Below are 21594 nucleotides of genomic sequence, written 5' to 3'. Positions count from 1 at the left end.
ATTTCTGCAGGGAGGAAGGGGACATTGTTTACTGCAGGGAAGAAGGGATCTGATTTCTACAGGAAGGAAGGAGAAAATAATTTTTGCTTGGAGAAAGGGTAATAATGTTTTCTGTAGAAAGAATTAGACATTTAATTTTGCAGGGAGAAAGGGTTACATTGTTTTCTACAGGAAAAAAGAGACAATATATTTTGCATAGAGAAAGGGTTTCAATGTTTTCTATAGGAAAGGGGACAATAAGTTTTGCAGGAGTGAAGGGATCAATTTTTTCTCCAGGAAGGAAAAGGACCATATTTTCTGCAGGAGAGAAGGGGACAATGTGTTTTCAACAAAGAGTAAGGAGACAATATTTTATGCAGAAATGAAGGGGTTATGTTTTCTTCAGGAAGGAAATTGACTATGTTTTTTGCAGGAAGGAAGGGGATTTTGTTTTCTGCAAGAAGGAAGGAGATTATGTTTTCAGCAGGAAGAAAGGGGACTATGTTTTTTACAGGAAGGAAGGGGATTATATTTTCTACAGGAAGGAAGGGGATTATGTTTTCTGCAGGAAGGAAGGGGATTATGTTTTCTGCAGGAAGAAAGTTGACTATGTTTTCTACAGGAAGAAAGGGGATTATGTTTTCTACAGGATGGAAGTCGATTATGTTTTCTACAGGAAGGAAGGGGATTATGTTTTCTGCAAGGAAGAAGAGGATCATGTGTATTCTGCAATGATTTCTGCTGGAAACAAGCGATCATGTTTATTCTGCAGGGAGAAAGAGGACAATTTCACTGCAGGGTTGAAGTTACAATGTTTTCTGCAGGAGGGAAGGAGACAATATTTTCTGCAGGGAATAAGGGGATAATATTTTCTGCAGTAAGGAAGGGGTAAATGTTTTCTGCAGGGAGGAAAGGAACAATATTTTCTTTAGGAATAAAAAGTTATATGTTTTTTGCAGGAAGGAAGGGAATTATGTTTTTTGCAGGAAGGAAGGGAATTATGTTTTTTGCAGATAGGAAGGGGATTATGTTTTCTGCAGGAAGGGGGGGGGGGATTATGTTTTCTGCAGGAAGGGGGGGGGGGGATTATGTTTTCTGCAGGAAGGTAGTTAAATATGTTTTCTGCAGGAAGTAAGGGTACCATGTTTTCTGCAGTAAGGAAGGGGTAAATGTTTTTTGCAGGAAGGACAGAGACAATATTTTATGCAGGAATAAAGGGGTTATGCTTTCTGCAGGAAGGAAGGGGATTATGTTTTCTGCAAGAAGGAAGGAGATTATGTTTTCTGCAGAAAGGAAGTTGACTATATTTTCTGCAGGAAGAGAGGGGACTATGTTTTCTACAGGAAGGAAGGGGATTATGTTTTTTGCAGAAAGGAAGGTAATTATGTTTTTTGCAGGAAGGAAGGGGATTATGTTTTCTGCAGGTAGGAAGAGGACTATGTCTTCTGCAAGAAGGAAGGGGATATTTTTTTTTGCAAAAAGGAAGAGGACCATGTGAATTCTGCAGGGAGAAAGGGTGCGATTATGCAGGGAGTGAGGGAAAAGTATATTTTTAAAAATTTGTTAATGTTGGTTTGTCTGACCTTGTAATTTCTTAATCCTTGCTTTTGTAGATGTTTTCATCCTTGTTAGATATCATACAATTTGGTAATTTTCTTTATACATTTGTAACAATAAGAACAAACTGAATTGTCCTATTTTTCATCTTTTTGCACATAAAACTTTGTTTAAAATTTCTTTCTGTGTATGTAATGTATATATTAAGTTTTTATTAGAAAGATAACAAGAAAGAACTTGTGTCTGAAAGCAATGAATCATTTAATAGTAAAAATTTGAAGAGAGTTGGGGGGTTGTGTGAAAATCTATGTCCATATAGGGATTTAAATTATTCTCAACAATCAAAATATTCTAAAACTGTCAGTACTATTTCACGCTATATTCCTGATCTCTGTATAACTTAAACCAAATAAATTATATACTGGATATTCATCTATGTTCGTATATCTTAATCAGCTGCCGAGAAAATAACTTTTTCTACATAGCATTATAGACTTGCGGACTTACAAACAAAGTCAATTATAGAGTAGCTTCCCTACAAAAAATTATTTGTTTATATTGCACGTATATAATTTAGTTTTATTGAAAGAGAGCGGCGGTGAGCAGGGATGCAAAGGGATAAGACAAAGAACAATAGCCGATATAGTCATGTACATCCAAAATGATGATACACAAAATTATCCCTTCAATAGATTACAATTAGTAGTTGGCACGTATTGCTGCTCGATTTAATGAACCAGCCTATCATAAATCAATAAAAGCCCCCAAAGTTGTTAAGCCAACTATTTAGAAAACGGTATTATAAAACTTTGGGGACTAGTGTAAAAAAACAACCCAATGTCCCTCTCCACCCTGGGAGCAGAGAGAAAGACTAAATAAACAAAGAATAAACTTTGGGATTAAAATTGTAATATATTGCTTGCACAGTGGGGTAAAAATAGTAAAAGTATTGGATTAATTAATCAACACAGGCCTATCTTTTATGTTTAACTAGTGCCTTTAGTGACACTTGGGGGGGGGGGGGTAGTGGATAGTTGACCCCCACAATTTTCTATTTTGGTTTTTAAAAAAAATTATGGGTCATTTTTTAAGGGGCGATTAATCTTGAGAAAATGGTTGACACCTCCCTCAAATTGTTTTAAATCTTCCCAAGACTTATGAGAAGCTACACTGTAATGGAGAATCTTATAAGTTCATCAGTTAACAATATCTGTTGATGCACTAAAAAAAAACACACAGACATGTAAAGAGTAAAGACTTCCCGAAGAATTCTGTCTTTAAATAAGTAATGCTTGAAATTTTGAAAACCTGGCAGAATTTATAATTCCTATTAGACAAAAAAAAGATTGTTAGTACAGGGAGTAAGGGAGGAAACAATGGAAATTAATTCAGTTTAAGAGTTTTCACTGAAAGGCAATGAAAACCAGATATATCCAGAATATAGGAAAAAGAGTTGTAATGGTAAAATAATTTTAAAAAAAAATAGTTCTAAAGGAATTAATTGAAAGTTAGTTTACCATTACATCACAATGTAGTAAACATTCTGTAATTAATCACTAGAAAAAATCGCCCTTAAAACTTCTTCAAATTATTAACTGCCACCTAAATTTAAGATTGGTCTTATATTGTTTATTACATAAATATCACAGTAGAGTTTCTATACATAGAATGACATATAGAATGAAAATATTATTGGTTAGAACCAGCCGCAATAATTTTATTAAATATATATTTTTTTGTCTGCTAGAAATTGTAGGATCATAACAAATTCAGCGGCAGATGCGAGTTAGTACCCAAAGTCCCCAAAATCTTGCTAAATCCTTCAAAAACACGTTGAGCTAGTACCCAAGGTTTAAAACCTATAATAATTGAATATTCGATCCATTGTCCCCTCCCTTACTCCCTGATGTTAGTATATATAAACGAATAAACCAAATTCAAATTCAGTTTACTTTGCCTATGATTATACACAGCTTCGCTTCTATTTTCTTGATTGTGTTTTTTTTCATATGAAATTAAGTTTCTGTTGGATTTCTGTTTAGATTATATATGAATGATGAAACACTAAAGTTTTGTAATTTGATGCTGTATGAGAAATTTTTATTTTACAAATAAAAAAAAGAATTTCTCTTTCTTAAACAATTTTGTTACAAGGAAGACAGATATCAAAGAAAGACCTTTGGATTTATCTTTAATTCAATTGCTATTAAAGATAAACGTCAATTTTCTGTGTAGATTTCCATTAACACTAGGCATATTTAAGCAATTGTAGTCTGTCTGCTCTTTGACTGCTTTTAAGCTGCAGAAAAAAAACCTACAGTCATCTATTACTTAGATTTGATAATGAATTATACAAAAACCTTTCTTGGTTATATATTTATCTTTCCTAACCAAAGCTTAATCAGTTAAGTTATTCAAAACGAGGTTTACTATAACTATTTTGATATAATTATCGTTATATTATTTTCAAATGTTGAAATATTTTTTTTTCGTATTCATTCGAATCCGGTAGATAAGAACTGGTTCTCATCGATTTGGCACCTTGGGGCTAAAAAAAACTGGTTTTAATCTAATAATTTTACATTCTATAACCGTGGAAAGTTGTTTATAATACGATGCGAGAAATAACTATTCTAATATTAAAGAGATAACAATGAGGCTTGAAATCATTATTCCTTAAACAGAAAGTTAAAAGATATGGCTTAATGAATCTCAAGAGATGAAAAATTTTATACAATTTTTAGTTCGCGTTCGCAGTGGTTGAAGGCCGTATACAACCCTTTTAGTTTAATTCTAACCGCCCCACTATTTTTTAGTAGCGAAGCTACTCTATAACTTGCAATGTCCGTCTGTCTGTATGTCCCTCTGTCCGTCTGTCTTAGTTTGGGGGAAACGTGATTTTCTCGGCTCCTATAAAAGATAAAAGGCTGAAATTTTTTGACAACATTCTCATTATTAAGGAGCACAATTAACTATAAAACATCAATGGCGGTTAGACCGCTTTTTAGCAGGTTTTAGGCTATTTTTGTATTTTTCACATTTTTGTCCATATCTTTGGTGTTTATGGTCCGATTTCCAAAAATTTTTTCAGTCATAGTATCAAAATTAAGTTTCCTGTCTTTTCAATAAAACAATTATGACGGTCAGACTGCCTTTAAGCAGGTTTTAGGCTATTTTTGTATTTTTCACATTTTTCTCCATTTTTCTCCATTGGTGTTTATGGTCCGATTTCCAAAGTTTTTCAGTTATAGATATCAAAATTTAATTTCCTGTCGTTTCAAGAAAACATCAATGGCGGTCAGACTGCCTTTTTGCAGGTTTTTGGCTATTTTCATATTTTTCACATTTTTCCTCATATCTTTGGTGTTTATGGTCCGATTTTTTAAATTTTTGTAGTTAAAAATATCAAAATTAAATTTTCCGTTGTTTTGAGCATCCATTTATTTTGACTGGCAGTCTGTTAGTCATAGTACTGAAATATAAATATCAAGAAATTAAAAACAAATGTTAAAAAGGTTTCGTGATTTTTTCCCTAATATACATGCTTTTGACAACTAATCTTTAAATTCTTATACATATTTTTTCTGCTTCGCTACTTATGGATGTTGTCATCCTTGTTTATTTTTTAAATAAGGTCTAAAAATCACAAGGGGGATGTCAAAATCCTTTCTTTAGGCTTTCGCCAAAAATACCATAATATTTTAAGGACTTTCAAAGAATACAGTTCATTTAATTCATAGGCTTAGAATATAATAGATCAAAACTATTTAGTTATATAAGCATACTGTTTTTGAACAAGGAATATTATATCCATAAAAAACAACATATATTTTTTTTTTAAAGCGTACAGCTAGTGATTAAGGAAAAAATTACGATAAATGTCTGTCTCTCTGTTCATCCGTGTGCATCTTAAGATCTCGCTAACCTCTTTCGTCTTTGTATTTTACAAGAGAGGTAGGGGACAATGGGCTGTTTGTTATACTAGTCCACACATTGTTTTAAAATAACATTTTCCAATTCGTTGGCTTAACAACTTTTGGGAATTTTTATTGAATTTTGATTTGTTGGTGCATTGAGTTGAGTGTGCAAACGTTTCTACTACTAATTGTAATCCAATGAAGGGGTAATTTTGTGTACCACTCTTGAGATGTTCATAAATTTATCTGCCATTGTCTTATCCCTTTAGATCCCTGAAAATGTATAGAATGTAGAGAATCTTTGCTAAAAAAAACTATCTTTTTTGATGTGTCAGGGCACAAAACCAGATAATTTCTTTTCATTTATCTATAAAATATAAAAGCTTATATTCATTAAGGTTTTGTATAATTGTCTTTTTTCTTTAACACTCTCTGTATCAAAACAAAACTATTATTGAAAGCAACGCTTATCTATAACTAAGAAATGACCGTTCATACGTCCGTTAAAGTAGAAAACACTGACTCCTAAAACAACAAGGTACAATGTTATATGCGAAGCATCTCTATAATCAAGTCCTAAAAACTGTAAAAATGTCCTAAAACAGTGTCCTGTATTTAAGCAGTTTGGCAAAAAAAACTACTTACATTTTTGTTAAAATTTGTATTCTGCTCACTCAGTTCTGACACTCAACAAGTGTAAATGTTCGTTTATCCTAACGTTTCACAGCTTCGCTTTTATGGATGTTGTCATCCTTAATTTATTGTAAAAAATATGTTATTGTTGCGCTACATGAAGACCTAACAGACCCATTAATATTTTAAAATCAAAGTCAACCATTTTTAGATGATTTTAATGTGGTGTGATTAATTTAATGAGTTTTTTAAGAGATTATTTGATACTTTTGGTAAGATATTATGTTATTTTTCAAAATCCGTACTTTTCTTCGTTTATCAAAAGCGGAGCTTTTTAATCATAAGGGTCTTTTCTTTCGTTCGTCTGTCTATAAATTTGAGCATTTAAGAATTGTCTTATCAATATCAAACATTGTAATTTGAAACATGTTGATTTTTAACTTTTTTGACAACCATGTTTTGTATGATATAATTACTGGCGGAAAATTTGTAGGCAACATATCTTTTTTTACTTTTAATGGCTTTGTTTTTCTTTCAGAAATTTTAAAATGTCAAACGTTTTTAATTCTGATGAATTTTTGGGTTTATCAAAACGGCAGCAAAATGAGCTTATATTCTCTCTTCTTTCTCCTCTTGCAAGGTATGTAATAGCTATTTATCGCATCGTATTATAGACATTTTCCCCCGGATATTATACTAAAAAAAATTAAGATTAAAGCCTGCGAATGTCAGGGCTGCCTATAAATTAACAAAGATCAATTATTCTATGAAAATCAAAAAATGGAATAGCACCCCCCTTGTGGTCTAAACCCCCCGGAACTTGCCTCTATTTGGGATTAAAGAGTGCTTCAAATTTTTAAAACATTAAAATATTTTGATGCATTTTACAATTTTTTCAAATAAATGTGGGGTTTTACACTACCCTGAGTCCATGTTTTAAATTTTTATTTTGGGGGGGGGGGGGGGGGCGGGACAAATTCGAAGAGTATTTACCACCCACCCATTAGAAAAAAGGCTTTGCCGTTTTTGCAGAAAGAAATTTCTTGATCTTAAAGAAACACATTTAATCTTTTTTAATGGTTGATTAAAAAATCCTACTGTTTTAAGTTTAATAAAACAGTGAATATAATATCATGTATGAAGAAGGAAATAGCGGTTTAATCAATCTACAAACCTTTTTTTCTCCCAACATTTAAAAGCTTCAATAGGCAAAATAATTCATATTCATTTATACTGTAGGTGTGGTATCCGCCGAGGATAAATGGCAGACACCGGAGTTCAATTAGATCACGGCAGTGTGACAGACGTGGACACCTTACTATAGAGAAGCTACGCTTCTCTAGCTTTCACTAGATAATGATCAACATCTATTTTCAGTTGTCACTTTATTGAAGGGTTAAGAGATACTGAAGCTATATACAACAAACAATAATTACATGGATAGGAATAAATAATCATAACATAAAAGCATAAATAATACATATACAATGGTCAGTTTGGGCAATAATGATTCCCCCATCCCTGGAAAGGGTGGGGGAGAATTAAGAATACAGTTAACCATAATAAACATGACAGATTCAATCATTAATTCTAAGCGTAGGGAGGGGGTCACTAGACCCCTTCCCCAGGACTCGGGGGAGGGCCATTGACCCTCCACCGAACCCCAGATCAGGGGTGCCATAGACATGGCTCACGGTTGCCGAATACCACAACTCTCCCCTCGGAAGGCTGGGAGGTGGTTTCCCTACCAGACTTCCGACAGTGGTTGAGGCCTTCGGCCCGCTCCTTAGGGCTAAAATATATACAAACGATAATGATTCAATGGAATCCTAGTGGTGAGTATCTTCTTAGGGTTGATGGGCTCCCAATGTGGGATAGAAGGCAGAGGCTGACTTGGGTTGGATACGTTGGTCAGCGCCGGCAGGTATCAGGTTTGCTGGTGGCACAGTTGTTGCTGGAACAGTCAGCAGTGGGGCCTGCTGGTTGTTGTTGGCAGCGGCTGGGGCACTGGCTGCCAGGTTGATTGTCTGAGCAGCGGCCTGTCCTCCTGAAGGGCCGCGGGGTCTGCCAGAGGGCGGTCCTGGCCTACCTGGGCGGTCATGCCCGCTGTCAGTTGATTTCATAGACACCATTTCCTCGGCTGCTTCCCTGCCGATGGGAATGGCATCCCAGTCCACTGAAAAGTCCCGGGACTTGGCATGGTTGAGCCTGGCTCTAGCCAGCGCTTTCCTATATAAATCTGGATGGTACAGGAACACTTGTGATATCGCATTCAGGGCTGCCCGGACTCCTCCCTGTGCTGCTGCCAGAGAAATGATGGTTAGGTCCCCCAGCAGTTTGAGGATCAACAACAGCAAGCACAGTATGGCTGCGCCATCTCCCCACTCGTGGATGGCTTGTCTAAATCCTGCCCAGACATCCAGGGCTGCCTCTCCTTCCTCCGCCAGTCGGTCAATGTTGTAGGACACTATCCCATGGTCTCCTGTGGCCGAACAGCTGCCTTGCTGAACGCAGGAGCCATAGGATAGGCCGGTCAGCATGGCACTCTTGTATGCTGGGAACGCCAGCAGTTGTTGCCAGTCGTTCAACTCAGCCTGCGAATACAAACCACCGGAACTGAAGTCATCTAAGGGTTCTGTCAACAACTGCTTAGGCGTATCCAGCGGGGGTGGCCTCTTCTTGGGAGCAGGGGTTAACTCTATCCAGCCTTCCTCCGCGTGCACAGTCAGGGGGTAAGTGGAGGAGCAGGGAATCTTGGTGGCGTGCTCACTGTATACCCGTGTCACAGCGTCTACAAAACCTGTGGGCTCTACTGGCACTTTGTCCCAACACTCCTTGTGTTCGCGGACAACGTACTTGTGCCTTTGGCAGGTCAGCTGCAGCAGGATGTCTCCCCTCAGTACCGAGAACGTGCTCCCCTGGACACGCACCGGGTGGGCCGGATCTAGTTGCTGGAGCTTCCAGCAGTTGGCCGCTACTTCTTCTGCTGCAGTGCTTTTCATGCGCGTTTCCAGGGTAAACCCAATATAACCTGCATGGATCTGTGCTTGAAGGGGAACGTCAACATCCCTGGCCGACACTCTGGGCAGCGCAGCCGCGGCTGGGTCAGCTGCCACGAACAACGCTGGATGGTTGGTGGCATGGGCCTCGAAGTCGCAGTTCACAATCGAGGTGGGGTTGGTCATGTTGATGAAAAACTGGGCCTGATGGTCAACCAGATATGCATCCATCACCAGGCTGGGCTGGAGGCTGCGGATCAGCCTCAAGGGGCAATCTCTTCCCAGGTGGTCCCACACGTAGGTTGCTTCCCCAGTGATGCAGGACAGCTCAGAATGGGGACACTCTAGGGTCAGGTGGTCAGACTGGGACTCCACCCGTCCATCCTCCACCACATAGGTCTCCTCCTTGACCAGCAGCCGCCGCTCCTGGAGCACTAATTCGTTGCGGTATAGCTGGCCCTCAAAGTGGACGTCCTCCCCCTCGCAACCCACCCCCTCGGGGCTGTTGACGAGGGCGCCCACCATGTCGATGGTGAAGAACAGGGGGTGGTTCAGCTGGAACGTCAGTGGCTGGGTCTTGCCTGGCAACGTGTATACTCGGTTCCTGGCCAGGTCTCGGCACGCTTCTGGGTCTATCTTGGTTGGCCTCATGAGGGTGGGGACCGAGGTCACCTTGAGGTGACCCCATACCCCACACCTGAATGTCCACTGGGACACGGTGAGCTGACAGCTGAACCCAGTGGTTTCCCTCACCTTGACTTGCTGCAGGACGTGTACTTCATGGCCCAGGGGCACCTCCTGGTGTAGGGGCTCCGTGTCACACATCTTTTCTTTATTGTAAGACGTGACATGGGTGGGGTTGGCACAGTCCCACCCCACCAGGACGTAGCTGGTTGTAGGCCACACGGCTGCCAGCAGGAGGCCCCACAGGACCATCCACCAATGGGAGAGGCTTCCAGGTAACCATCTTCCTTGTACACGCGGCTGGGGATCTTCAGCTCTGGTCACGGCTGCTTCTTGGGGCTGGACACGGCTGGGCTGCTCCTGGCTAGATACAAATTTCCATTGAGCGTTATCTGTATGCGGCCGAGGCACCCCGATACCCTCCCCAATGACAGACTGGCAAGCGACTGGCACTTGCCTGGGTGTCTGCTCCCCTAGCCCTAAGTGCTCCCTTCCCTTGTCCAAGGCATGCCCAGTGGCATGGGGCTGAAGTGCATGTGGCACAGGCTCGCCCTTACTCACTGCCCTCCCCTGCCCTAGGAACTCAGGTGCATGTGGCACAGGCAAGTCCTTATTTTCCCAAATTTCAATCTCCCCAGCCTCAGGTGCAGGGGGCACAGGCAAGGCTGGGTGTTTACAATATTTTGGATACAACACATTTAACAAATTCAACTTATCCTGATGTTGAGCAGCTGGGTTCCCTTGGCTGGCAGGGGGCTCTGGATGGCATGTAGCTGGACTCTCCCTGCAGGTTGGTGGCGCTGGCTGGCATGTAGCTGGGCTCTCCCTGCAGGCTGGTGGCGCTGGCTGACTGGGGGTGACGGGTGTCACCCCTTCCTCTGGGACCGCTGGCTCGTTCCAGGACTCAGGTCTCTCGGTGGCGGCGACGGTTGTCGCCCCAGACATCAGGTTGGAGGCTGGCTTGTTCCAGGATCCAGGTATCTCGGTGGCGGCGACGGTTGTCGCCCCAGGCACCAGGTGGGAGGCGCTGGATAGCACCCCCCCATCATCCCAGGTGGCGACGCCGGGTGGCGTCCCATACATCGATGCAGAGGTGCTGGCTAGCACCTCCTGCCTCTCTCGTTCAGCGGCTGCCAGGGCCTCCCCATACACCGTCTCAGGGACGCTGGGCAGCGCCCCTCCACTCTTGCTGGGTAGGCTCAGTCGGGCAGGTTCCATCATGTTGAGGCTAAAAGGCTGGGGCCTCAGCACCTCTGGCTCGGCTATGTTGTTGGGCTGTATCAGCTCTGGCCCCAGATGGTTAAGACTGAAGCCTAGGCCAACCCGGTTGGGTTCAGCTGCGCCGCCCAGTACATTGATCCTAGCTGGGACAGTCCCAAACTGCGGCATCCCATCGGCTCGGTCCGCAGCTCTGGGGGCGGCTGCTTGCTGTGGTGGTGCTGGGGGCGCGCTCCCTTCCATATGGGCCACTCTGCTGGGCTTCCCTGGAGGGGCACCCTTGTCGGCGGTGCGCCTGCGGCTGGCTACCTGGGCCCAGTCGGCTCTACAATCAGCCGCCGTGTGACCGTCATAGTGGCAACGCTCACACTTGGCAGAACGGTCACGGCGTGGCTGGGTGCGTCTCTCCTCTAGGCTAACTTCCACAGGCGTTGGGCAGTCTCGAGCTCGGTGGCCTCTCCCCTGGCAGCGGTAGCAGCGGCCTGGAACCTTGTCATCTGGAGCAACCTTCCCCATCTGGTGGAGACCCGGAGCCAAGGAGCCAATCTCCATTGGCTCCGACTCGTCATATTGGGGCAACTGGATGCAGGCAGATCCAGTCAGCCCGTCGGTCGAGTCCACTAAGCACACACCTTCCTTCAGCTGCTTAGTAACCATGGTCACGGTGAACATGGCCTTACGAGTGTACTCAGGTACACTCGTAATTTCATGGTTCATCATGAGGCGTTTTACGTTGGCGTTACGAATTCCACGATTTAATTCGTCCACCAACAACTCAAGATCCTCATGGTTGTAGGCGTCCCTATACAAGGCGCACTTAGTTGATATGTACGCTTGTATAGGTTCTGTCGAGTGTTGCTTGTAATCCCTAAACGCTTGTTTAAGCGTTTGGGATTCAAAAGCAGGGCGAAATAGCAACTCACACTCGGTCTTGACCTGTTCGTAGGTCAAGGCTTGGCCTGCCTCGCCAAACAGATGGGACGCCATTTCCGCCGCTTGCCCTACCAGTGACAGTAGTAGGGCGTTGCGGCGGTTGAGGGAATCATGAGGTGGCACGCGGTAAGCCGCCCATGACATCTCAAGTCTGCGGATATGTGCCGACCAGGATTGCTTGGGCGGCCCTCTAAACTCCGGCAGATTGCTCAGCATCAGCTTGCGGTACTCGGCTGGGGCCGGCTGAGGGTCATCCTGGAGCCATCCTGGGGCTTGGTCACCTCCTGGGGCTTGATGCTGGTCCATTGGGTCAACGGTGAAACGGCGGGCACAAAGTTATACAGTACTAAAATTGAATGGTTTGTCACTTGAGGCTTCCTAGCCTAACAGCCAACACTGTTTGTATCACTAGGTTGGGAGTTTAGTTACAAAGATATAACTTAGCTGTACTTATCACTAGTTAGGTGTTGAGGTTGTAGGGTAGGCTGGTAGAGGTAGATAGATGTTGAGGGTCTGAACTGCTGTCAGGAACTGATTGGGTTTTCCCTTATCACACTAGAGCTAGAAGGAAAGAAACTTGCAATTCTTTATTTGCTAAAAATTCCCCTGTTAAATGCTATGGAGTAGCTCCGCTCCGGTGTGAGTGTGTGTGTGTGTGTGTGTGTGTGTGTGCGTGGAATCTCCTGTCCTTGTAACGCGCGTTCGCGCCGTCAAATCCGCGCACACGGGGAAAACGCGCTCTCACCCCTCAACTCGCTCTCTCATTGGTCCGCTTCGTCCGTTGGATTTATGATATTTTCCGCACTCTGTTGCGCTACCCGTGAATGGCGCTCTGTGTATCCGATCGCTAGCTCCACACTACAGACGGACTTAGTCTAGTGTGGGTAGGAAGGGGGAAGCGCGTGAGGGGACGGGGGTAACTCCGTCCGTTCCCCCTGTGAGGGAGGGGGGTAACTGTGTGCTGGTGTAATAGGGCCTTTTCTTCTTAATCTTAGGCTTATCTATTATATCACCCTGATTGTATTTGCCTTCAATGGAGAGGGGCCCCTCCCTTTCCCTTGGAATAAGGGGTGTATTGTTGTTGTGCTGTGGGCTTGAGATTGTTTTGATTGTATATCAGGGTCTTGATTATATTACATCTAGCTTCTATTTTTGTCCTTATCACAATTGCATAACAGATTTGTTTACCAACTCTGTTCTATTTTTAGCTGTTATCACAATACACAGTAATCCAAGCCTGTTCTATTCTTAGATTTATCACAACACAACAATTTGTTTGCCAAGCTTTGCTCATAAATCTATTGTTTGGCCATCACACTAGGGTGGTAATCCCTGCAAATGTGATATAATATCTGTTTTCTAGGTGGGTGGCTGCGTTGTAGCTTCTCAGGATACTCGGGGTTGACGTAGTTTTTCTCTGTTCTGGTGCACTACACTCGTATGTTAGCTCGCAGCTTGCAGCTATGTGGCATGTTTCAGCCTATCGGCGGCAGGGAATGTCCCGTCCTGCTAGCGCCGCTGATCCAAATCCGGCTGATGGCGGCAGGGAATGTCCCGTCCTGCTAGCGCCACTGGTTCGGATCCTGCTATTTCTTGCAGTAAAGTTGGCCTATTTCCAGCCGTTTACACTTATTTGGCTTGTTTCAGCCGGTCCGCAGGCCTGTTTCAGCCCTTTTGGCGCTCAATTCTCCGTTAGATATCAGCGCTGCTCGCGGTTATTCGTCAGATTTCGCTGTCTCGCTTCCACAACTGCCGGATGCAGAGTTAAACTTTGCTGTCCAGGGTGGGTAATTCAGGTTGCTTGCGTCAGTTTTGCCAGATTCACTGCTGGGAGTACCTTAGCCTCAGATGCGCGTCTGCTCTACACTTGTGGTTCGCCGTAATCTCACACAGCTGTCACCAAAGTTGTGGTATCCGCCGAGGATAAATGGCAGACACCGGAGTTCAATTAGATCACGGCAGTGTGACAGACGTGGACACCTTACTATAGAGAAGCTACGCTTCTCTAGCTTTCACTAGATAATGATCAACATCTATTTTCAGTTGTCACTTTATTGAAGGGTTAAGAGATACTGAAGCTATATACAACAAACAATAATTACATGGATAGGAATAAATAATCATAACATAAAAGCATAAATAATACATATACAATGGTCAGTTTGGGCAATAATGATTCCCCCATCCCTGGAAAGGGTGGGGGAGAATTAAGAATACAGTTAACCATAATAAACATGACAGATTCAATCATTAATTCTAAGCGTAGGGAGGGGGTCACTAGACCCCTTCCCCAGGACTCGGGGGAGGGCCATTGACCCTCCACCGAACCCCAGATCAGGGGTGCCATAGACATGGCTCACGGTTGCCGAATACCACATAGGCCTAGGGCTTTCTTGAACTATACATTATTTCAAATTTTAAAATGCATATTTTATGGTCGAGAGGTTTCGTGAATTATCTATTTTATTTCATAGTAGGACAGCTATTCTTTTACCAGGTTCTGTATGTTTGCACCGTCATCCTTACTTAGACTCATTTAGTCTAATTCTGTTGTAAAGATTACCCTAGTTATGGCACATGTTAGAGCTTCATATTGGTCCCAAATTCGCTTATTCAATCTATTATTTAAAGTAATAAGGTTTCTTTTGCCTGAAGCCTAAGATTTCAAAACCTAAAAGCACTGATTGAGTTCTCCTTTTTATGGAAGCTTCACATAGGTCCTGGATAGATTTACGCTATTTCTTTTTTAGATTATGACTTGAAATGGTTTAAGGCTATAATACAGCACCTCTTCCTAATTTAAACAAAAAGCCTTTAGATGCTACATGCGCATATGCAAGTTCTTTTTTATCCAGGAATAAGGTATAACTAACAAGGGAATTAAATCTAAAATAATATTTGGGGGCAAATGGAGAGGTCGTCAATTTTACGATGTGTTGCCCCCCAACAACAGCTGAAAAACACGTATAGGTTTCGTGATTTTTTTCCGAATTAATTTCGTTATTGGTATGAGCTGTTTTTTATCTTTTTTACTTCCTCCTAACACTAGAACGAACTATACACAGTAGAACTTATAGAAAAATTAAAATAATGAAAATGAGAACTCTATACAATTTCTTTAACATACAATAATGGATATATAATATGTGGATATTGTGAGAGATTCTCACATACCCTGATGAAATTTTCTTTTAGCTGGCTAATATAAGACCCCCATCCCATCCCCTGACCAATACCTGAGGACTATATTAGCAACATAATTTGACAACAAAAATTCCCCTGTCACAATATCCACGTATTATATATCCACTCTTACAATATCCTGACTTAGAATTATTGTTTTCAGATATGACATGAAGTTGAAACCTCTATATAGTTATTAGTTAGGTTTAATGTATAAATGTGTGTGTGTGTGTATTTGTGAGTGTATGTGTGTGTGTGTTTTGGTGTGTTTGTGTGTGTGTGTGTAAGTGCATACTTCTGATATCCTACTAGTCAAAAGATCTCACTGTGAAAAGAGTTGGCAGAAAAAAAGTATCTTTAAAACAACAACCCATGGATGAAATATAAAAACAAAGTAGCCTAAAACCTTCACGGGACCTCTGTAAAGCTTCATTAAAATGAAGAATTAAATTAGGTTTGTAGTTATATAAATCTTAAGCTTCAGAAAAAAACGTTCCACTTTAATATAAAGGATAAGTAAAATATAGAGATTCAAAGAATATAGATATTATAGAAATACATACATACGTAATATAGTTAAGAGAAGCTTTGCTCCAAATATACAAAATACGCAAATAAATCTAAATTAAATTATGAATCTCATTTTAAAATCGAAGCTACTCTATAATTGTCTTTGCCTAATCTATATATTGATTGTCCGTTTGTCTGTAGGTCATGCTTCAAAAGATGTAAACGTTGTTTTTTAAGGTTTCGTGATTTTCTATAAGGTTTTGTATATTATCTATTTCTTAATCGTTATGTGAACTGAACATCTGCTTTATAAGTCAATTTGTCAGTTTTTTCATTCTATGATTTATTTGTGCTTCGTTTCTTATTGACGTTATAATACTTTTTAATATATTTTGTATTATATGTAGGTTAATTTTTATCCGCGAGGTGTCTCAATATTAAAATTTTAAAAAGTCTTTCTTTAATATTTAGTATATTTAGAACTTCTTATATACATGCTTGTTAACTTGTTACAAGTTCTAAACATTTTTTAACAAATTTTTTTTATTTATGTTTAAAATATTTCGAAATACGAATATTATGTTTAATAAACTTTTGTATTTACAATTCTGTTGCCTACGAGTTACGCTTCGCATTTTAATTTTGAAAATTTTCGTAATTTCTTTATGCGACGAAATAATTCGGCGCAATTCATATAATCTTATAAAATCTGTTACTACGCCCGTGGTCTGTAGGGGCTCTAAAATCAGTAAGTAAAAGCTGGGGAACTAGCTTAAAAACCACCTCTATACTGAATCGGATGGCCTAAAACAATTAAAGGAGCAATTTGAAGCTTACATAAAAAGGAAACTCATTCGGAGTAGTAGTTATTGAGATCTTAAGATCCAAATTGAAAAAAATTTAAGTCAACTAATTTAGATTTCACCAGCCGAAATTTAATAAAAATAAAAGTTTTTGAGCTAAACATGGTGAACATGGGTATCAGTGTGATTTACAGTCCAATGTCCACTCCCTCCTTGAAAAACACTAAAATTTGTGTATTATTCGTGAATGATTTAATTATATTTACTTATTAAGCATAATAACAAATAAAATTAACTTAATTTACTCCCTGTGCTAATTACAATTTTTATTTATATACATTATTACAAGGAATATTTTTATTTAGGGAAAAGATGGTATATTAGACACTAGCGGCTACGCCCCTAGAGGCCTCTAGGGGCACTTGAAGAGCCGGTCGAATTAATTTGATAACCCAATTTCTTATTTTAGATTTTAAAAGAAAAAGTAAAAAAAAAAATCAGGGGGGGGGGTGCGCCCTCCCCCCAACAATTTTTAATTTTCTTTCAAAAAATTTTTTAAAAATTTTGGGGGGGAGGTTTTCATTTTTTTTTGGGGGGGGGGGGAGTGTCCCACCCCCACAAGAAAATAGTTATAAACCTTCCCGGGACCTAAAAATATTCTTTTTAGGTTGGATTTCGCCTCAGAAATTGAATGGCTAAGAAATAAAAGGTAAATATTATAATATTATGTTTTTTTTTCTGATCTCAAAGAAGAACGAGGTCCGTCTGTCTTTCTGTCTGTCTCGTTAGCTTTAGAACACGTAGGGCTTCGATTTTCAGAGACTTTGCCGAGACAAAGTAAAGTGCCGCCCAAAAAATGACGTCATACAATAAAATTGATCAATGAGAGGCCCGTAAACACTGTAATTGACCAAGCAATGGTAAAATTTATACTGGCCTCTTATTGGTTATTTTTATCGTTTGTCTTTTTTTTTGAGGCACTTTACGCTTTTACGACTATGCCGAATGGTCATACTAAACTTTTATTTTTTATTTGGGAGGGGGGGGGGGTTCTTAATTCCCCACCCTAAAAAATATTATGCTTTCTTTTTAAAAACTACAATTAAAAGTTGAAGAATCTTTATAAGCTAGGGGCGATACCACTAGTACATCCTATATCATAAAGTAGTAAGAGTTTCTGTTTGAAGCTTAAGATATCGGAAAATGTCGGTCCAAATTAGTTATACATTTGAAGGGAATTTTGAAATGTCTTCGAGTGGTTTTAGGCTATTTTCATGAACTCTCCTGCCCTTCCATAGAGTCTAAGGGCGCAGCATTTTTTTTTCAAACTAATTATTTATGCTTTAGAAATGAAATAACAGAGAAGCTGGATATGCTAGAAAATTCTATTTCTTTACAGGTTAATTTTATCATCGTAAATATACCTCAAAATGACTTGTTGAACACTGACCTCCCCCCCCCCCCTCCTCTCCTTTTATTTTTAAAAATAAGAAAGTTTGAAGTTTTAGTTTGTTCATTTATTATAATAAGTCAGTTTAGGTTAGGTTATATCGGGTAGGAAAAGCCCCGCAGGGTTAGGAGGGCACTGCAGTTATAGGCCCAGCATGGTTATGGTTCCGCAATTAGAGGCTCAGAAGGGTTATGCATAATGGTCCAAGTTTGATGCATATGCTTATGTTGATAAAATAACTTCATGTAATTTAGAAATAATATGTTTTTAATTATTTTTTAGGATGAATCTAAATCTACAGAAACGTTTAACTCTAAAAGTGTAAGTTTAATTTTGTAGTTTAATTATTTTCATTTAATCTCAATTGAGAAGCAGCTTTTAGTGCCTATAAAAAAAATGACGTCACACAATAAAAAATTACCAATGATAGGCCAGTATACATTTATTTTGACCAATGTACGACCCTAGTTTGAAAGTCCTAATTGATATAAAAAAACAATGGGACAGCGGAAAGTGTCATGTGTGACGTCACAAAAATCTTTTATCCAACTCTTGTTTAGGGTTTTCCTTTCCCACTTCTCCTCTCATCCTTTTTATGACGTAACACATGACGCTTTCCGCTGTCTTAAAAACAACGTCCTTTCAAGATTTAATAATTGCTTTCTAGTCACTCTATATTTGTCAACGCTCGCTATCAGATTTTGTTATCTTTGCTTCTATGAATTTTGTCATCCTTGTTTCTTTAATATTTAGGATACTGATAGGAGTCCACTAAAAAATAATTACAACAATTATGAGCAAAAACATCAAAATCAACAGAATTTAAGGTAAACATTTTTAAAAATTAATTAGCGTGCCCCCCCCCCCCCCCTCTTATTTTGAAACAAAAATCAGAATAAGTGGAGGAGTAATTTCTCGTGTATAAGTGTTTTACATTAGGTTAGGTTTATTGTGTACATTGTACCCCCGAAGGGCTAAAACCTCCTGATAGGGTTAGTCACAGAATAATGATTTTAAAAATTAAAGTGGTGGGTTCTCTTGTAATGCACTTTGAGGAAAAGTACCATATTTTTTAACATGCCAGTTTTCGGCAAAAAATCCTTATAATAATGTGTGTTTGTTTGTCTGTTTGTTTGTACCGAAGGATCTCGCTAACCACTGAACCGATCGGGTTATCCTTAACAGGGTAGCTTCTAATAGGTCCCGGGAAGGTTTGTAACTATTTTGGGGAGTTGTAAATAAAGTAATAATGTAAATACAGAAAACATAAGAACAAGAAAAACATAAATTTATGAATATTCTTACAAAATTCTTTTAAAACTTATGAAAAACATTGAACTATTGGAAAAATTGTAAATCTAGTCTAACTGACAAACAGGGGAAATAACAAGGACAACATTGTGCTTTAGAAACACAGCATGGCCAATCTTTTAAAGAAAAGTAAACTATGATATTAAATAGGATTTGCATATTCTAATAGACAGACGAATGAACAGATAGTAGCTATGTTTGTTTAAAAATGATACAGCATAAATCTAACAATTATATTTAAAAGTAACAGGATGTATGAAATATGTATCTCTGTCTGTCTGTAGCGAAGTATCCTGGTAACCGCTGATTTTTCCTTTAAAGACAGGCTTATTATAATATAAGGAATGGCTTATAACTATAACTGGGAACATAGACGTCTAAGGGGGGGGGGGGGTAATGGGGTGATTAGTGATTACCCCCCCCCCCAAAAAAAAAAAATATTTTCAATTTTACCCCTCCCATTTAAAATTTACCCCTACCTTGGGGGTATTTACTATTTACCTCCCCCCCCAAACAATTTTAGGGGGGAAATACCCCCAAAATAAAAAAATCCCTACCAAAAAACATTTCCCCCCCCCCTAAACAAAATTTTACCCCCCCACCCCCCCCCCCCAAAATAAAAAAGCTTGGACGCCCCTGACTGGGAAGGGAACCTCCATCCGAAGAAAAAATATCCCCCCTTCCCCTCATTGGGACTAAGTCATTAGTGTGGAATAACTGAAAACTCTAAGTAAGGAAAAAACTATGGAATCTAAAGGGATAAGACAATGGCCAATAAATTGGTGTACATCCCCAATGATACTACACAAGATTACTCCTTATGTAAATTTAAATTACTGGTTGGAACGTGTGGACACCCAAACTATTTGAACTAACCAATCAAAATTTAATAAAAGTCCCTATAGTTTTGTTAGCCGAAAACGTTATTTAGGGACTGGTAAGATTATTAGCCCAATGTTTCCTTCCTCCTTGGATAAACTATAAACCGCAAAAACTATACAGAATAGCTTCACTGCAAAATCAAATAGTTGTTTTGATTGAAAACACTGCTTCAAATTCTAATAAAAGTGTCTGAACCAATATTTCCAATAAGAAACAAAATTGACAATAATTCTACAGGGAGAGAGGGGACATTGGGTGGTTTATTACACTAGCCCCCAACGTTTAATAATAGCATTTTCTTATTTTTTTTCTTAACAACTTTGGGGACTTTTTATTGAATTTTGATTGGTTAGTTCCTTAAGATAAGTGTCAAAAAACGTTTAAATATAATCTACAGAAGGGGTAATTGTGTGTTTTTTTATTTTAATGTTTTTCAACCTGTGTGTATCATCGATGGAGATGTACATCAATTTATCGACCATTGTCCCTTTAGATCTCTTCTCTGTTCTCTAAAAATCATATACATTTCCAAAGAGGGGTTTTTAAGGGATAGACAATAAGAGATATAAGTTTTCCGGAATTTTAATTTAGGGAGTAGATTTGAAATCTGCATCAAATTTTAAGGATTTTTTTTATAAAATTCGTTTTTTGTAAAATTCTTTATCTAAAAGCGGAAATACATTTTAAGTTAATTAATTTTGACCAATAGGATAGGTGGATTTTAAACTACCTGCGCTCTAATTGGTTGAATGATGTACGACATCCAATCAGAGCGCAGATTTTTTAAATCCACCAATCACGGATGCCAAAATTAATTAACTTTATTTGTATTTCCGCTTTTAGATAAAGAATTATACAAAATACGAATTTTATAAAAAATCCTTAAAATTTGATGCAGATTTCAAATCTACTCCCTACATTAAAATTCCGGAAAACTTATATCTCTTAATAGACAATGGACGGTAAAATTATGTACAACCAAAATAATAATAAACAAACTTAACCCTTCTGAAGATTAAAATTAATACTGAAAAGTTTAAACACTACTTGTTCAAAACGAACCATAAACAGTATCCAAATTTTTTTTAGCCAACGAATAGAAACATTTGGTTATAATTTGTGTACCAGTATCTAACTACCTATCTATCTATCTAGACCTGACATAGCAGCATCTGTTATAGACATCTCCGTACCTTTACCAGGCATTCATACAATTCTAGATATATATCTATCTATCTATATATATATATATATATCTACATATCTATCTATTCTAGACCTGACATAACAGCATCTGTTACAGACATCTCCGTACCTTTACCAGGCATTCATACAATAAACAAAAATTTACATTATCCCTAGGGATCTAAAGGGATAAGACAAAATGATGTACATCCCAAATGATGGTATACAAAATTACCCTTTCTGTAAATTACTATTAGTGGTTAAAACGTTTGAACACTCATATTAATGAACCAACCGATTAAATTTCAATATAAATTTATCATAAAACTTTGGGGACTAGTGTAATTAAC

General features: G+C 39.2%; 1 protein-coding gene across 1 annotated transcript; it reads left to right on the top strand.

Annotated features, from left to right (window-relative positions):
* The first annotated feature begins 6628 nt into the window (after positions 1 to 6628).
* LOC145335281 (uncharacterized) lies at positions 6629 to 21347 on the top strand. Its single transcript, XM_080181019.1, has 6 exons — positions 6629 to 6726; positions 17084 to 17125; positions 17764 to 17815; positions 18149 to 18187; positions 18620 to 18693; positions 21215 to 21347. The coding sequence occupies exons 1-6, from the start codon at positions 6635 to 6637 to the stop codon at positions 21345 to 21347; spliced, it is 432 nt and encodes a 143-aa protein (XP_080037145.1). The 5' UTR covers positions 6629 to 6634.
* The last annotated feature ends 247 nt before the right edge of the window (positions 21348 to 21594 follow it).

Source organism: Acartia tonsa, chromosome 13 (genome assembly GCF_053477335.1).
Source record: "Acartia tonsa isolate MP-2025a chromosome 13, ASM5347733v1, whole genome shotgun sequence".
Classification (NCBI taxonomy): domain Eukaryota; kingdom Metazoa; phylum Arthropoda; class Copepoda; order Calanoida; family Acartiidae; genus Acartia; species Acartia tonsa.
The sequence above is the reverse complement of the archived record's forward strand: the minus strand, read 5'-3'. Positions and strand labels throughout refer to the sequence as shown.